Source organism: Capra hircus, chromosome 14, assembly GCF_001704415.2.
Source record: "Capra hircus breed San Clemente chromosome 14, ASM170441v1, whole genome shotgun sequence".
NCBI lineage: Eukaryota > Metazoa > Chordata > Mammalia > Artiodactyla > Bovidae > Capra > Capra hircus.
Window position 1 is genome coordinate 72134307 of NC_030821.1, and position 19471 is coordinate 72153777.

At 44.2% G+C, this 19471-nt stretch overlaps 1 protein-coding gene across 2 annotated transcripts in view; it reads right to left on the reverse strand.

Moving 5' to 3' along the window:
- The window catches only part of ADCY8 (adenylate cyclase 8), a 235353-nt gene that overhangs the window by 144447 nt on the left and 71435 nt on the right, over positions 1-19471 (reverse strand). For both annotated transcript variants that reach the window (XM_018058572.1, XM_018058573.1), the window contains exons 3-4: positions 13611-13741; positions 1270-1381 (exon numbers count right to left, since the gene is read on the reverse strand). In XM_018058572.1, the coding sequence (XP_017914061.1) occupies positions 1270-1381; positions 13611-13741 (243 nt within the window). The remainder of the gene's footprint in view (positions 1-1269; positions 1382-13610; positions 13742-19471) is intronic.

Below are 19471 nucleotides of genomic sequence, written 5' to 3' on the forward strand. Positions count from 1 at the left end.
GTCTTACAAATGGAATCAAGTATCTAATCTTCTGTGGCCTGGCTTCTTTCACTTGTCATATTGCATTGGAGATTCACAGATGCTGTTACATGTATTGGTGGTTTATTCCTTTTTACTGCTGAATAGGATTCTGCTGTATTTGTCTTCTCCTTTTTAAGATCCAGCCTAAGAATCAGTTTCTCCCAGAAGTCTTCTCTGATCCAAGGGTTATACGTTGTTTCTACGTTCCCACAGGATTCTTTCATCACAGCACACAGGGAGAAAATGTGTTTCAGTCATTCCCATATTCCTAACACAACACCTAATAGATGCTCAGATGCAAGGATGAATGTACCTCTCTTGAAGTGAAGTGACCTTAAAATAGGACATTTTTGATACTCTAATAATGATATGGGCTTCCCTGGTGGCTCAGACAGTAGAGAATCTGCTTGCAATGCAGGAGACCTGGGTTCGATCCCTGGGTTGGGAAGATCCCCTGGAGAAGGGAATGGCAACCCACTCCAGTATTCTTGCCTGGAGAATTCCATAGACAGAGGGGCCTGGTGGGCTACAGTCCATGGGGTCACAGAACAATGATATGGTCTCATTCCATTCTCACAACAGCCTGTGAAACTGGCACTGCTACACATCCTTTACAAAGCAAGAAGTCAAGTCATGCTAACTTGAATCCAAAACCTGGGGCTAAAAATACAGTGTGACAATGACATTCCTCTGTGACTTGAGTGGCTTGAGGACTTGAAATCTGTGTTTTGGTGGCAAATGTTCATAAATTCTTTAACCTGTTCTCTATTTTAGCTCTGGTCAAGCCAGCAGCAAAAGTAAGGTAGTGTCCTGTTGGCTAAAACCCAAGCTCTTAGGTCAAACAAAATGGCGGTGGGACGGGTCAGTAGCTCACTGGTCCTTGAGAAGAGGCTAATTCGTTCCAGACGGCTGGGGTTGGTGGGGAAACTGCAGGCAGTCGGCTCGCAGCACTGACGCTGCATCTGACGGGAGCCCGGCCACAGGCGGAGAAAGACCGAGAGCAGATTTTAAAGGGCTTGGGTTTAATTGTCACTCAACCAGCTGTCTCTCAGCTGGGAAAATTCATCTGACAAACCATAAATAACTAACATCAGTCCCCAGAATGCACAGCGGTCAGGGGTCCAGGTCTGGGATCAGGATGCAGAATGGTAACGACATTGGTGATGAAAACTGAGTCCCTTTTTCCCCTAATTCTGCATGCAGTCTGTCACTCCTGTGAAGACGAGGAGGGAATTAAATTCAACTCACATGGGCCAGTCGATCAAATCTGGCAAAGAGCTCGTTGAGCATCCTGACCAGCTCCTGAGCAGACAAGGTCGTGGAGAGGTTGGTAAATCCTTTAACATCTGCAAAAAGAATACTAGACAACAGGGAAGGGATGGGGAGGGGAAAGAGAGTACATTAATACTTGAATCTATCTTGGGAGAAACATCCCCATTCAAGCAAACCAACTGTGGCCTGAGATGTTAGCTCTCCTTGCCAGGGGAGTCTCGAGGTATACCTCAGTGTTTACCAAACATTTCAGCAGACAGTCCACCCAGGGGTTCAGGAAGGACAAGACGGCAAGAGAAAGCCCTTCTTCCTGTGCAGGACTGCGGAGCGCTGATAACGTGAACAACCCAAAAGGCGAAGTTTTCAGTACTGAAGTGAAAGTCACTCACTCGTGTCTGACTCTTTGTAACCCCCTGGAATTCTCCAGGCCAGAATACTGGAGAGTGTAGCCGTTCCTTTCTCCAGGGGATCTTCCCAACCCAGGGATCGAACTCTGGTCTCCTGCATTGCAGGTGGATTCTTTATCAACTGAGCTATGAGAGAAGCCCCGGAATAGATCAATTTATTGTGGAAAACAAACTGAAGGCTTATGAATTATCCTTGCAAATGCAGATGTCATGAACACAGAGCGTAATGGACACAGGGACAAAAGAATGCAAAACCACTTTATCTCCAGTCCGATGACATATGCTCTATCCCAAATTGCAGGCACATGGAGTTACGATGTTTTTTAAAATTGAGGAAATAAATAGCAAGCCTGGGAGACCTTTGGCAGAATAATAATGACTTCTATGAAATGCATATTTACTAAGAATTTCAGTTAGCTGAGGTTTTATCCTATGCATATTGCTTGGTGGAAGGGGAGGGGTGGTCCTTGAAAGCCTTATCAAAGCAAGGCACTGTATGAGTGCCGTCTTAGTCAAGCCACCCAGTTAGCCCGTGGGGAAGGCACTGTTCATCCATCCCAATGTGAAGATCAGGAACTTTTGCCCAACATTCACTGGTAGCCCATGGCAGAGTTGGGATTGTCCTTGAGGCTGAACTGCATGGTGAGGCACTACTCCGCCCACCTAACATACCATCTCAGGGATCAACTCAGCCTCAGGGGTACCTCTGAGAGGAAGGATGAACATCAGAGAGGGCACCGTATTTTATTGATTCTCGTGTTTTCACCAAATCTGAAACTGACTGCATCTTTGCAATGTGCCACACTTTTTGGTCAGTTTTCTTAGTGTTGCATAAAACAATGGTGACTTTTACCACCAGTGTGACTTAGTTTTAATGAGATAGCTGAATCGGTCAGAAGGCCCCGTGGAATGTGCATGGACTTACATTGGTCATCCCTGGTATTCAGTGGTTCTTAAAGTTGTCTCCATTACAAACGCCTTTAAGAATCTGATAGAAGTTATGGATTTTAGCTCCTAAAAAATGTGCAAGTATTCAAAATTTTGCACTTAATTTCAAGGGATTTTTACTTTCCTGGAAGCCCACTCAGGGACTCATTAGGAATCCTTAGATCTCAATGTTTAAAAACATTTATTTCTTTTTGTTTATTTATACTGGATCTTAGTTGTGGCAGATGGCATCTTCGATCTTTGTTGCAGTATGCAGGGTCTTTAGTTGTGGCATGTGGGGTCTCGTTCCCTGACCAGGGATCAAACCCAGGCTCTCCTTGGGAGCTCAGAGTCTTAACCACTGAATCACCAAGGAAGTCCCCTTTAGATATCAATTGAAAAGCTACTGCTTTAATTAATCAGCTAATGCCTTAATTATTTAAGCAAATATTTATGTGACCCGCTACACACTGTGCTAGAAAATTATATTAAAGGATAAAGAATGCCCAGTACCTGTCCTCAAGATCCTCAGAGGATGGGGAACGGAGTTGGGCAGTCAAAGAGAAAAACAAAAACAACACAGGCAATGACTGCTGTAATGGAAAAACTCATGGAGGGGCTTGACCAGCCACTGGAGGATCAGGAGTTTCCTAGTGAAGCAAAGTCCAGGGGGAGTCTTGAATGACCGAGGGCAGGGGTCCCCAGCCTCTGGGATCTGAGGCCTGGTGATGCGTGGTGGAGCTGATGTAATAATAATAGAAATAAAGTGCACAATAAGTGGAATGCACTTGAATCATTCAAAATCATCCCCTGTCCACGCCCTGGTCTGTGGAAAAACTGTCTTCCATGAAACTGGTCCTTGGTGCCAAAAAGGTTGGGGACTGCTGCTCTAGAGAACTCGATGGTAAAGTGAATAAAAGAATGGGTGCTCTCAGCAAGAGATCAGCACATACTAGCGTCTGGTTGGAGAACGAGCAAACAGACCATGGTTCTGCAAGAATTCAAAGACAGCTTGTCAAAGGGTAGTATTGAGCAAGGAAGGTGCGAAGAGGAGAGGGAGAAGGGAGAGAAAGAGGGAGAGAAGGAGGGAGGAAGGGAGGGAGAGAGAGAGGAGCTCAGAGGAGAGAGCAGAGGAATAATAAAGAAGGGCTGGATGAGCCAGGTTCATGAATACAGGCTTTTTCCTGACCATGACGGAAAGTGAGTGAAGGGTTTTAAGCACAGGAATGATACCTTTCGGTTCTTCCTGTGTGAGGCTTCCTCTGCAAGCGTCACCACACTGCTACGGTCCTCTATAGGTTTCTGGTGGTATAGCATCTGGTCATGTGCATTGGATTTGTGTCTAGACAGACTGGGGTTCCAATCCCAGGTCAGTCACTTGTGAATACTATGAACTTCTCCAAGTCTTTGTCTACTGGAGATCATTTCAGTACCTACTTCATTGGTAGGTAGCGAGTGTTTAGCACAGTGCCTGGCATAGTAAGTGCCCCATAAATGTGTCAGCTCTTGGCATCATTATTGTACAAAAGTGCACTATAATTGAATGGTTGAATGGAGGAGAGAGAGACAAGCAACGAGATAGAAGAAAATCTGACTATTAACTGGATTATTTATCACCTGAAGTTAAAAGAATTCCTAACTGTGGGCAAAAGCCTGAAACAACAGTAGCAGCAATCCTCAGAATAGACTGTGGACTTGATTCTGTTCTAGGAGTTCTACAAGTATGAACGCATTCATTCCTCATAAAACCCTATAAACGACCCAATCAAAAAATGGGCCAAAGAACTAAATAGACATTTCTCCAAAGAAGACATACGGATGGCCAACAAACACATGAAAAGATGCTCAACATCACTCATTATTAGAGAAATGCAAATCAAAACCACAATGAGGTACCACTTTACACCAGTCAGAATGGCTGCGATCCAAAAATCTGCAAGCAATAAATGCTGGAGAGGGTGTGGAGAAAAGGGAACCCTCCTACACTGTTGGTGGGAATGCAGACTAGTACAGCCACTATGGAGAACAGTGTGGAGATTCCTTAAAAAACTGCAAATAGAACCACCTTATGACCCAGCAATCCCACTGCTGGGCATACATACTGAGGAAACCAGAATCGAAAGAGACACATGTACCCCAATGTTCATCGCAGCATTGTTTATAATAGCCAGGACATGGAAACAACCTAGATGTCCATCAGCAGATGAATGGATAAGAAAGCTGTGGTACATATACACAATGGAGTATTACTCAGCCATTGAAAAGAATTCATTTGAGTCAGTTCTGATGAGATGGATGAAACTGGAGCCGATTATACAGAGTGAAGTAAGCCTGAAAGAAAAACACCAATACAGTATACTAACACATATATATGGAATTTAGAAAGATGGCAATGACGACCCTGTATGCAAGACAGGAAAAAAGACACAGATGTGTATAACGGACTTTTGGACTCAGAGGGAGAGGGAGAGGGTGGGATGATTTGGGAGAATGGCATTCTAACATGTATACTATCTTGTAAGAATTGAATCGCCAGTCAATGTCTGATGCAGGATACAGCATGCTTGGGGCTGGTGCATGGGGATGACCCACAGAGATGTTATGGGGAGGGAGGTGGGAGGGGGGTTCATGTTTGGGAACGCATGTAAGAATTAAAGATTTTAAAATTAAAAAAATTTAAAAAAACTAAAAAAATTAAATAAAGCTTAAAAAAAAAAAAAACCCTATGAGGGAGGATCTAGGATGATCTTCTCCGTTTTACAGATAAGGAAGCTGAAGCCTGAGTAACTTGGCAACACACATGAAAAGCTGGGGTTTGAACCAGACAGCCTGGCTCTGGAAACTTTACTCTTTTTAAAAAAGCTTTTGGCCATGCCACGTATCATGTGGGTCCCCAATCACGGATAGAATCCACATCCCCTGCATTAGAAGCACAGACTCTTAACCACTGGACAGCCAGGGAGTCTACGCTCTTTACCACTATAGTATGTTGCTGCTGCTGCTAAGTCGCTTCAGTCGTGTCTGACACTGGGTGACCCCAGAGACAGCAGCTCACCAGGCTCCCCCGTCCCTGGGATTCTCCAGGCAAGAACACTGGAGTGGGTTGCCATTTCCTTCTCCAATGCATGAAAGTGAAGAGTGAAAGGGAAGTCACTCAGTTGTGTCTGACTCTTCGCGACCCCATGGACTGCAGCCCACCAGGCTCCTCCATCCATGGGATTTTCCAAGCAAGAGTGCTGGAGTGAGGTGCCATCGCCTTCTCCATATAGTATGCTACCTTTGAAATAAGCCATCTTCCTCACACACATGGGAAGTGGAAGGGTCCAGAGACCGTCTAGTAGAACTGCTCACTTTATGGATCTATTTGCCCCAAATTACCAATATCTGTCTATGGAAGGAATGGTTCGTTCATTCATTTAATAGCTAATTAATTAAATGCCTACTATGTGTCAGATCCTGGAGATACAATGGAGAGAAGAAAGTACAATCACAGCCCTTATGGAACAAGGAGCCTACTGAAAGAAGAAATAGAATCCTTAAGAACAAAGGGCATAAAGGTTTCAGACATGCTCAGGGTTTCAGCAGCATCATTTTTGTGTGTGGTCTTCTGAACACATGTTGCTTTATGCACCTGTGTCTGTGCAGGGTGTGCCTGCTCCCTGGCACAGCTGTCTTTCCTTTTACTACCTACTGAAATATTTTGTATTAATGCTTGTATATGCGATCTAGAAAAAGGTACCGATGAACCTATCTGCAAAACAGAAATAGAGACATAATCATAGAGAACAAACGTATGGACACCAAGGGGGGAAATGGGAGTGGGATGAAATGGGAGATTGGAATTGACATATATAAACTGTTGATGAAAGTGAAAGTGAAAGTCACTCAATCGTGTCTGACTCTTTGCGACCCCATGGACTGTATAGTCCATGGAATTCTCCAGGCCAGAATACTGGAGTGGGTAGTCTTTCTCTTTTCCAAGGGATCTTCCCAAACCAGGAATCGAACCTAGGTCTCCTGCAACTACTGAGACCCAAGGGCCCTAGAGCCCGAGCTCGGCAACAAGAGAAGCCACCACAACGAGAAGCCCAGGCACCCCGACTAGAGAGTAAGCCCTGCTCGCTGCAACTAGAGAACAGCCTGAGCAGCAGTGAAGACCCAGGGCAGCCATAAGTCAATAAACAAAACACCTTTTTAAATGGTCCACCTTAAAAAACAATCTTTGGAAAAATAAAATAAAATCCTAGTTGTCCTTTAAGACCCCATTCATATGCTAAGATTCAACTTTGATGGAGATTTCCCCAAGCATAGCTGGTCACCACGCTCTCGCTCTTTGCCTAGCCTGTGGGCTCCTCTGTCAGGGCCCTAATCCCCTAATCATATGTGCTAGGTGTGCTCCATCCATAGGTAAAGAACCGGAAGAGCGTCACCTCTGTATCCCAAACCTTAGTGCGTGGTGGGCCTCATGAAATACTCCCTGAATTGAAACAACAGAAATCTTCAGAATTAAATCTTCCTTCCTCCGAGTAGTCATGACCACCCCTGGGATTCCCTGGAACCTGCTCAGAAATGCAGAATCTCAGGCCCCATCCCAGACCCTCTGGGTCAGAATCGAACAAGAAGTTAACAAGAGCCCCAGGTGATTTTTGCGCATGCTTAGTTATGCAATAAATTTGTCGAATAAAAGATAAGAAGAAACCAATGCCCTGGTTCTCACTTTATTGTTCATTCTGCTACCCCCAGGTGCTAGACTCAAGATCAGATCTATTGACTCTAAACGTCAGCTTGTAACCTTCCGAGGTGAACATACCGAAGAGGCCATATTAATTGTCAGATCTAGTTTGCTTCCATAAGTTGTTCATTTGGCTGAAAAAAATTAGTCACTCTGCGAATACTGTTCTCAAGGATGCTTAGCAGAATTCACTAGACTCATTAGGAACATGAGCTGTGTGTAGACTTTTCTTCTAACCTGTGTTTTTGGGAAGGTTATTTAACCTCTTTGAGCTTCCATTTTCTTGATAATAAAGCAGAGATCATGCAAGCTACTCTTCAAGGTTATTCCACTTATAAATATCATTTATATCACTTATAAATAACAGTGTAGTCCTCAATAAGGGGAGGTTATGTAACTCCTTGTGAAAATTTTTGGGAATTGGAGAGATGGCCACTCAAACAGACCTTCAAAGCCAAGTTTTTTAGCTCCACCCAATTGCATTTTGTTTATGCTGAAACCAAGCAGGTCCCTGTGGGGCTCCTGGGCACAAAAGCCTTGCTGTGTCCCCCATTTCTTGATTACAAAAAATAGGGTCCATTCAGCCTCTGTGACTTTCCCTGAGTTCCAAAGGGCAGGCTCAAACAATTACTAACTAGGGAAGGGATGGGATGCAAAGACCAGGGAGGAGCAGTTAAGAAACAATAGTGTAGGGTATTGGGGCAGGGTCCTGGTTCCCCCTTAGGGGATATATGCAACAATATCTTTGAGCTGTTTGAAGCCCCCACCATGTAGAAGTTAACAGTATGGTGCCCACAAGCATGGAGACCCCAGATTGGTTGAAACCAGAAGGTTGATGATGCTCACGCCCACTTACTTCCCCACCAGTGGATCAGAAGAGTATCCCTCAGCTGATCACACCCTCTTTGAGCTGTAAGACTCCTCACTGCCCCCTCCAGGTCAGCACACATTGTTTTGAGGGCAGCAGCCCACTGTGGCCCCCTTGGCTTGACAAAGCAATAAAGCGATTCTTTTCTACTTCACCCAAAATTCTGTCTCCAAGAATTAATTCAGTGTCTGAGTACAGAGGCTGGATTCAGCTTCAAAGTGATGATTGCCCACTTTGACAAGCCTGGCTGCGAAGAAGCAGCCAATCAAGAAATTGAGTGGACTGAGTTATATGAGCATAGGTGCAAATGTACATGCTATGGGGTCGGGGGCAAGAGGAAGGGAGCTAGGGAGCTCGGGCAGAAAAGCTAACTGTCCACCAAGTCCACACCTCCTGGTCACTAGCAAAGGCCACTAGCAGGGGCTCTGGCCCTCTCGTATCAGGGTGGGGCCATGTAATCAGGTCCCATCAATGGAATCTGAGCAGACTGATACGTGCCATTTCTGGGCCAAGTGTTATAAAAGCAGGTATGCCTTTTCTCTCCAAGAACAGAGTGGTGAGAACGTTGACACCCATATGAAATGTAGGGGCCTTTATCCCTGAATCACCCACTGACCAGGGTATATAAGCCAGGAGGAAACTGTGTGGACAAATTATATTGAATTTATATCACTGAAACTGACAGGTTATTTGATAGAGCATTACCCTAACTAGCACAAGAAGAGTCTTAAATATATGGGGAGTAAGGAAAGAGAAATAGAACTGGACAGATGGGACTGGAAGCCCAAGTGGTTTGCCATAAAAAGCCAAGTAGCCAGGTGGAGCTCCAGAACAGAGCTGATGAAGTCTCAGATGTTTATAGCTGAAATCGACTTGACAGTCCAAATGTTTTGTCCATTTCAAGCAGCTAGGCTTTTGAATTAGGGAAATGGAGATCCAGAAAGATGAAATGATGCAGGAGATGAGTGCCTCGTAGAAAGTGCTCTGGGATGTGTGCAAACCCGGAGCTGCTGGCCGCAGTCACCCTGGGATACTCATGTCCCCAAGCACGGCTCCTCTACCACTCCTTATCAGGACAGGATGCAATGAGCTGTATGAAATATAACTGAGCTGGACATTTAGAGCAGACTATTTTTAGGGAAAGGTCACAACATAAAAACTACATAAAAGCAACCGAGAAGAAAGAATGATCCAGGTGGGTTGCCTGGAAGACAGTGACAGGATGAGAACTACATTTCAGAAATGCCACCTTCCTGCACTGGGTGTGCTCTGGGGGCCAGGGTAAGGCTGTCCTCCTCTGCTTTTTTCTTTTTTAATCTCCAGTCCTATTTTAGTTTGCAGTAGCCTTGCTGTGGGCAGGAGAGGCTTCACTGCCCTGCGTTGAGAGCATCTTCCCAGGACCTGCAGGCCATGGGCATCTAGCCATCAATGCCTCTATGAACAGCAGGGAGGGGCGCCTCCAGCTGCCAGGATCTTTGCACATTCTTCTCCCATTAGAAGTGGCTCCTTCACCGCGAGCTCAAGCTGCTGGAGAATGTAGGGCAGCAAACTCAATCTTAATTTAGTGTGGCTCCAAGTTCTGGAAAGGAGTCTGGAGCACAAAAGCTTGGTTCGATGGCTGAAAATAAATGGGTGAGGTGCAGAGAGCAGAAGTAACTTAAGTTGTCCTCCACTAAGGAAAGTCCTGGAAATTGATTAATGGAGAAGGAACCCCAAACGTGTTACTTACTGAACTTAAAGCTCCCAAGTATGTTGATATGGGCATGTAGGCTTCTTTATATTTTTATTTATAAATATTTACTTCTATATATTTTTAGGGTAATTTTTCTCTCCTCTTTCTCCATGGTGACAGGCACTTCTGTAATTTGGCATACACCTATTTTAAAATATGCCATATTTCATTACAGTTATACTTCATTAAATTACATATCATTATACTTATATATGGGCTTCCCAGGTGGCACTAGCGGTAAAGAACTTGCCTGCCAATGCAGGAGATACAAGAGACATGGGTTTGATCCCTGGGTTGGGATGATCCGTTGAAGGAGGGCATGGCAACCCACTTCAGTATTTTGGCCTGAAGAATCCCATGGACAGAGAAGCCTGGCAAGTTACAGTCCATGGGGTCACAGAGAGTGGGACACAACTGAGGTGACTGAGCATGCACACATATATACTTATACATAAATCATTATGCTATGTCAATACATACTTCATGTCATATATGTCAAATATTTATTATATGTTTTGTCTTTTTCGTATTTATATCTCATTGTTCTGCCTTCACTTGTGCTGATTCCTCTGTCCAGGATTCCTTTCCTTGTTTTTTTTTTTTTCATTTGGCTGACTCAGCTTCAAAGAAGCAAATAAGAATCATCTCATCTAGGAATGCTTCTCTACCCACCTCCATCCCCATTCCAGGCCTTCTTCTTTTTACGGTCTCTTATCATCCTTTGCTTATTTTAATAATAGAACCGCACACTGGATTATAGTTATTGGTACTGCCCTGAGCCTGTTCTGCAACTGGTATTGATGGGTTCCCATTGACTGTGGGACCAGTTCCTTGATCTGGATTGTATCTTTTGTTAGAGTTACTGTTTGACAAGGGGCTCTTTGCAAACTCATGCATCTAAACCAGTGTATCCCAGTTCTTGGTTAAGTATCTGAATGACCCATACTTAAACACCCTCTAAAGGGTGGTGTTAGAATCAAGCTTTCTGTCAGACTTACTTTCACACGAGTACCCTGGCACACCAGAAAAACACCCAGAGATGCTGGTAAGAAGGAAAAGTTGTTCTTCCGTTCTACCGAAGTTAGGAGGAAAGGAACTAAGAAGGTACACTGGTGATTTTTAGAGCTGGTCAACCTATAGATTTCCCCCAGTGCTTGGGAAATTCCCACCCTATGATATTTGCTGGGAGGGAGACACAATTTTACTGGACAAGCTGAAAAGTTAGCTTGTCTGCTTCCTGGTTACTTCTGGGGAATGACTGGGGCTCAGCCAATTGGACACATACATGTGCCTCAGGCTTGCTTAACTTGAGATGCAAAGAGGTGGGGTCAGGGTTGGGGGGTGGCTCAGAGGCAGCCAGATCCAGACTCTGGGGCTGCAGGAGGAATGCTGTGTGCAGGGGTGGAGTCTGGGACAGGGCTGGTAGCGCAGGAAATGGATTCTTCAGGAACAGCGGGAGCAGCCCTTGTCCTTACTGGCCCAGTGCCCTGCTGGGATGTTGGCTGTGCTTTCAACTTCATTCTGGCCCATTTCCTGAGCCTGCCGCTCCACCCTTCCCCAGTGACTCTGGGGGCCACCACGTGGCCTTTCACTACACTTCTTTTACAACAGCCAGGGTTGGATTCTTTATTTTTTTTTTTAAAAAAAGCATCAGTTTTCATTTATTTCAATTCAGAGAATAAAAATTGACTTGATTTATCTTTTATTCATTTGCTATTTAAAAAGGTATGCCTATGACCTGGAACCAATTACTAATAAGTATTTAAGAATTTTAAATTATAAAATATTACTAAGATATTAAATATCCTATACAAAATTTTCATAAATATGTCTGTAAGTAAACTTTATATGAACCAAGGAAAAGAGAAACTATTTTTTGCTTATTTTGAGTTATAAAAAAATAAGACCTTAAAACCAACATATGCTGCTCCACATTTACAAGTGATGCTGTCTTACAAATTTTTCAGCTCATGGACTTCAACAGGGTTGGATTCTTTTTCGCTTGCAACCATGAAAATGTCTGAAACAATCTACAATATGCTTAATGCTCTATGATACGCTTACACCCATCCTTCGCTTTGTATGTATCTTCACTGACATAATCTGTATAAACCACTATAAGGTGGCTGTTAAAATGCCCAGTTTACAGAGAAAGATCCTGAGATGCAGGAATGTAAATTGCCCACAGTCATACACAAGGAAGAGGGAGAACTGGCATTCTAAACTGGTCTGCCTCATCAAAGGGCTGCCCTGGTGGCTCAGACAGTAAAAAATCCACCTGTGATGCAATAGGTACCACTTCCATCTCTGGGTTGGGAAGATCCCCGGGAGAAGGGAATGGCTACCATTCCTTTGGGAGGGCACTCCAGTATTCTTGCCTGGAGAATTCCATGGACAGAGAAGACTGCTGGGCTACAGTCCAGGGTTCATGTGCATGAGGTTGCAAAGACTCGGACATGACTGAGCAACTAACACTTTCATTTTTTCACTGCCTCATTAAGGAGCCACCAACCACGCCCCTCTGATTTTCACTACATACCATATCATCTGGCACAGAGGAGGCACTGATGGATGGATGCATGGGTGAAGCAATAATAGATGGTTGGGTGGATGGATGAGTGGGTGGCCAAAAATATATTTGCAAAACAAAAATAAGCTGTAGTCCTTTTTTGTGTTGTTTTAAAGACACTTATGGGACTTCCCTGGTGGCATAGATAGTAAAGAATCCACCTGCAATGTGGGAGACCTAAGTTCAGTCCCTCGGTGGGGAAGATCCCCTGGAGAAGAGAATGGCTACCCACTCCAGTATTCTTGCCTGGAGAATTCCATGAACAGAGGAGCCTGGTGGGCTATAGTCCATGGGGTTGCAAAGAGTCGGACACAACTTAGTGACTAAACAACCAAATCTCTGTAGGTCGCTCAGCAAGAGCTTTGTGCATTAGGGAAGCCCCCTGACCTGATGAAGCCTCAGCATGCTGATCTGAATGGGGAATCAAAAGACCCATTTTTTGTTGTTATAAAACAGCCTATGGGAACATGCTCAGAGCCTTGCGCGGTGTATGTGAGGTTCTAATACTTTAGTGTATCTCATAAATTCGCCAGAGTTAGAAACAGTGGTGATGAGCATGGATGAGGAGGAACCAGGACTACAGCTCAGCTCAGATGGGAGCCCTGAATGGGACATTCACAGCCCCTCACGACTTGACCCTTGTCTGCCAAGGTAGATGGGCTTGTTCCAGACAAGTCTGGGCATAGATAGGAATCTACATGATGGAAGTGACTTGGCATGCATAAGAAATATAAAGAAGGGATGTATGCAATTGCTCCTGAAGCCTCCAGATCATATTCTGGAATCATTTTTTCCCATAAAAGTATAAAAAGCTCTTGTCTTTCCTACTCAAAATGTAAAGGCAAGCAAGCCTGCTGCAGGGGAGCCAGGCAAGAGGTTGATTAGCAAATATAACTGCATTTCTCTGACATTATTCTGGAGGCTCAATTTGGAAATGTAAAACTCTCTGATGAATAATCACTAGTTAATGAGTTAATCAATCACATGAAGAAAGGTGCTGACATTTAGGCAGACAGAAATCACGGCGGTGAGGTGAGAGCAGCCAGGGCAGAGACGACCGAGGTGGGAGTCTTGTTGCTCACCTGACATTCTCATAGCGATGGATGTAGATCCGGTGGAACTGATGCTGCAGGTGCTCGTCTTCCACGTTGGTCATATCATTGATCATCTCCAGGACAACAAAACGAGGAAGCACGGACAGCACAAGTCGCTCCTGCGACAAACCAACACAAGGGTGAGAACTAAAGTATTGCTGCCATATCAGTCAACAAAGGACATTAGAGCCATCAAGACATGATGCCCGGACAGCTGCCCGGACAGTGAGCCCTGAGGGAACTCAGGATGGAGACAAAGGAGCTGCCCACTGCCAAGCCCATCTAGCAGTCAAGTGGCTGCAGCAACCCTGGACCATGCACCCTGAGGAAACTCCCATGAGGAAACACAGGATACTTGCCCCAGAGAGCGGAATGGCATATCAAAAGCATGATTTCAAGGAGCCCAGATGCTTGTATCTTCCCTTACATAGAAAAGCACCAAATTCCTTAAGGAGAGATGTTTGATTTTCTTTTGTTAATAGTAATCCTTTGATGTTCCAACTACCTGGTCTCTTGTTGCAAAAACTTATATATCCTAGCTCCCCCATCCGCCCTTGCTTCTTAGAAACAGTTTTCTCAGCATGTCTGAGATGCTGTGTTCCAGGCTTGAAATCCTCAGAAAGTCTGCTGAATAAAACACAACTGTTAGGGGAGTGGGTACATTTCCTCGATTCTGACTCATCACAACAAAAATTTGAAGCGACGGACGTTAAAGCCCTCCGCGTGTCACAGCTCTTGGACAGTGTTACAGCTCCATGTTATAGCTCCATTTTATTTAGAAAATAAAAGGAAAATACATCCTCAAGGCATGAGGGCATGCCTGGAGCCAGGGTGAGGAATCCCGCCCGTGGCAAAGGTCATGAGGAAGGAGGCCTGACATACGCAAAGGTGGGATCAGACCTCAGGGGTCCCCCTGGACATTCTCGAGCATCTACCCCCAAAACCAGAGTCTGCCTACCTTACTGCATTATGCTTTCACCTACACTTCTGACATTATGGGGGGCTGTCCCCCACCACCTCTCTCTGAGAAGGAGCTAACTTAGAGCTCCAGTTAATAAATCTCCTGGGCGTAACAAGAGTGTTTCAGTCCAAAAACTCCTCTGATGGCTCTCTAGCCTGCCTGAGAGGTTTATCTGGCCACATGTGATTGTTCACAGCCTCCCAACCGTGAGAGGCACAAGATGCCATAAACTTTCTAAATACAGATTCTTTGAGAAGTTAGAAAATTATTAGTATAGTATTAGCGAGTTAGTTAGAAATTATACCAGTGGAGGGTTTCATTGTTGAGCCAATATTTGCTGCTAAGACTCCATATCCCTTGCCCCTTATACACACTAATTGATATAACTAGCACATAGGAGAAACAAGTATGAACCTTGATATTAATCACGTTAGACCTTAGACTAAGTAAATTCTTTTCTTGATTATAGCCCACTGCACCTTTGCTCTGTAGGAATGCAATTTTATCTGGTGCCTTCAGAGGGTGGTGGTGCCTGACTTAAGAAAAATCACCTTTGGAGAAAATAAGTTTTCTGGTTGACTAATCATCATCAGAAAGGGTCATAAAATGTTAGCAGGCCTCTTGGCCAGAAGATGATGTAAATCACCTGAGAACTTTGTATATCGGAAGGAATGCAGAAAGAAAGCGTGGTTTCAATAAGGGTCAGGACTGCTGACCCCATGTGACTGTATTTTCCATTTATCTCTATGTATGACTTAAAGTATAAAAGCGGCTCTGGAAAATAAAGAAATGGACCAGTTCCTGGAAAGACTGGTTTCCCCCATGTCGTCTTTTCTCGTTCTCTCCTTTTCAGGCTGAATTCCCATCTGGAGCACAGAGGCTCTCCATGTCTACTTATTTGCCCTGGCTTCTAAGACCCACGCGAAATGGAGCCCAAGGCGGGGCACCCTCCGCTATTCAAGCGGGCACCGGTGGCCTACGTAGACTGTGCAAGCCCCTTGTCTCAGGGTTTTATTGGTTTTCTGCGTAAACCAAGTTATTCCGTATCTTTTGTCCTCTATTTTCTCTCTTCTCTCTCACTACACGATTCTTCCCTAATCTCTCTTTATATCTCGAATTAAATAATTCTTTCCTAATCACCAACTCCATCTCTTCTTTGAATTACCCTGGCTCCACTGGGGCTGGATCCTGACAAGGGCATGCCAACCCAAAAGACACAAAGAGAAGACAGAGAGAGAAAGAGACAAACAGAGACAAAGAGAGGCAGAGTGTGTGTGTGTGCACACACAGAGAGACCCTGGGCCCTTTGGCTCCTCTTTTTATATGTTTTTTTTCCTCCCCCTGGGCCTGCCCTATGTGAACTGGGCTAGCCAGGAGAGCTGTTTGTTCTACCTGAGGTCCTACTCCGGTCCTTGGACCTTCCTTTGTTCTATTTTCATGGCCTTTTCCCTTCCTTGTCTTTTAGCCATCGGCATTCTTGTGGTGGAAAAAGCCATCCTTTTTTCCTGTTCTAACTACCTGACAATAACTATCAACTTTTAGGTTGTGCAATATTTTTCCAGTCAACAAGGGACAATCTTGTTAAACTGATCACTGGGTCTCAGAAGGGTGGATGGAGCATGTAGAAGTCATGGGGCTCTTGGCTGAACTTCTTGAGGAACTATTGATTTTCTGCTATTCTAGGAACATGACAAATGTCTACCGAGTACTTGTTATTTTCTGGGTGCCATGCTGAGTGTTGGTAGATGGTGGTGAACCAAATGGATGAGAGCCCTGCTACTGTGGAGCTTACATTCTAAAAGGAGATACAGACATTGAATACAACACACCCAAACATGCCCACACATGCTTATGTGTAACAAATGCCAAGAAGAACAGGTCATGATCAGAGATTATGATGGTTGATGACATGATCCACATTGGGGGTCAGGAATGACCTTCTTGAGGAACTGATATGTAAATGAATTTCTGAAAGTTTGGAATGAGCCAGCCTTGTGTAGTGTGAGAAGAGAGCCCCAGGAAGAGGAAACAGTGAGTGCAAATGTCCTGAGGCAAATGGAGAGCAATGGTGTGGCTGGAGGGTGGTAAGAGAGGAGTGTGGTGATATGCAATGAGGTTGGAGGTGTAGATAAATGTGTCCGGCCTGCCTAAGATGTTAGCATTTTTTCCAACTAAAACCAGAAGCCATTGCATGATACTAAGCAGAGGAATGACATAAGCTGATTGATATTTTAAAAGAACATCCTTGGCTGTGGTTTGGAGAATGAATTGCCAGAAGGGGCCAAGGGTGTGGGCAGGGAGACCAGGTGAGAGGTAATGGGGGGATACGGTCTATAGGACTGGCAACCAGAGGGATGGCAGGAGAAAAAGAGGGTATAACCATGGTGATAGCTAGGTTTTTGAGTTTGGTTAATAGGAAGCATGTGCTACATTCACTGAAACGGGGAAACACGGGAGAGGAATCAGGCTCAGAAGACATCAACACTTCCTCGAGAGGAAAGGAAACCAGAAACATATAGCCTGAAAGTAGGAACCCAACACTTGTCAGAAAAATGTTTTACCATGTGATCAACACGTTAGATAAAAACAAAATAACCCATTGATTAGCAACATGAACTAAATCGTAAAAAGATCTTGTGCTGTGGGAACTAGGCAAGAATCTGCTTCTTTCTTTTTCTCTAATTTGCTCTAGTATGGAAAAGAGTTTAAGACAGATACATTTTATTATTATTATTAATTTTCAAAATTTAAGTATAGTTGACTGACAGTGCTAATTGTACATTAATGTATGCTGTTCAGCAAAGGAGCTATCCCACGTTGAAGGTCAGGAAGGGTGGCGGTGAGGAGATACCCTTCGTCCAAGGTAAGGAGCAGCTGCTGCGCTTTGCTGGAGCAGCCATGAAGAGATACCCCACGCCTAAGGTAAGAGAAACTGAAGTAAGATGGTAGGTGTTGCAAGAGGGCATCAGAAGGCAGACACACTGAAATCAAACTCACAGAAAACTAGTCAGTCTAATCACACTAGGACCACCAGTTAGCTTTGTCTAACTCAGTTAAACTAAGCCATGCCCGCGGGGCAACCCAAGACGGGCAGGTCATGGTGGAGAGGTCTGACAGAATGTGGTCCACTGGAGAAGGGAATGGCAAACCACTTCAGTATTCTTGCCTTGAGAACCCTATGAACAGTATGAAGAGGCAAAATGATAGGATATTGAAAGAGGTACTCCCCAGGTCAGTAGATGCCCAATAAGCTACTGGAGGTCAGTGGAGAAATAACTCCAGAAAGAATGAAGGGATGGAGCCAAAGCGAAACAATACCCAGTTGTGGTGATAGAAGCAAGGTCCAATGCTGTAAAGAGCAATATTGCATAGGAACCTGGAATGTCAGGTCCATGAATCAAGGCAAATTGGAAGTGGTCAAACAAGAGATGGCAAGAGTGAACATTGACATTCTAGGAATCAGCAAACTAAAATGGAGTGGAATGGGTGAATTTAACTCAGATGGCCATTATATCTACTACTGCGGGCAGGAATCCCTCAGAAGAAATGGAGTAGTCATCATGGTCAACAAAAGAGTCCGAAATGCAGTACTTGGATGCAATCTCAAAAATGACAGAATGACTCTGTTTGAGTCCAAGGCAAACCATTCAGTATTACAGTAATCCAAGTCTATGCCCCAACCAGTAATGCTGAAGAAGCTGAAGTTGAACGGTTCTATGAAGACCTACAAGACCCTTTAGAATTAACACCCCCAAAAGATGTCCTTTTCATTATAGGGGAGTGGAATGCAAAAGTAGGAAGTCAATAAACACTTGGCCAAACAGGCAAATTTGGCTTTGGATTGAGGAATGAAGCAGGGCAAAGGTTAATAGAGTTCTGCCAAGAAAATGCACTGGTCATAGCAAACACCCTCTTCCAACAACACAAGAGAAGACTCTACACATGGACATCACCAGATGGTCAACACTGAAATCAGATTGATTATATACTTTGCAGCCAAAGATGGAAAAGCTCCATACAGTCAACAAAAACAAGACCAGGATCTGACTGTGGCTCAGATCATGAACTCCTTATTACCAAATTCAGACTTAAATTGAAGAAAGTAGGGAAAACCGCTAGACCATTCAGGTATGACCTAAATCAAATCCTTTATGATTATACAATGGAGGTAAGAAATAGATTTAAGGGCCTAGATCTGATAGATAGAGTGCCTGATTAATTATGGACGGAAGTTCGTGACATTGTACAGCAGACAGGGATCAAGACCATCCCCATGGAAAAGAAATGCAAAAAAGCAAAATGGCTGTCTGGGGAGGCCTTACAAATAGCTGTGAAAAGAAGAGAGGCGAAGGGCCAAGGAGAAAAGGAAAGATACAAGCATTTGAATGCAGAGTTCCAAAGAATAGCAAGAAGAGATAAGAAAGCCTTCCTCAGCAATCAATGCAAAGAAATAGAGGAAAACAACAGAATGGGAAAGACTAGAGATCTCTTCAAAAAATTAGAGATACCAAGGGAACATTTCATGCAAAGATGGGCTCAATAAAGGACAGAAATGGTATGGACCTAACAGAAGCAGAACATATTAAGAAGAGGTAGCAAGAATACAGAGAAGAACTGTACAAAAAAGATCTTCACGACCCAGATAATCATGATGGTGTGATCACTCATCTAGAGCCAGACATCCTGGAATGTGAAATCACGTGGGCCTTAGAAAGCATCACTACAAACAAAGCTAGTGGAGGTGATGGAATTCCAGTGGAGCTATTTCAAATCCTGAAAGATGATGCTGTGAAAGTGCTGCACTCAATATGCCAGCTAATTTGGAAAACTCAGCAGTGGCCACAGGACTGGAAAAGGTCAGTTTTCATCCCAGTCCCAAAGAAAGGCA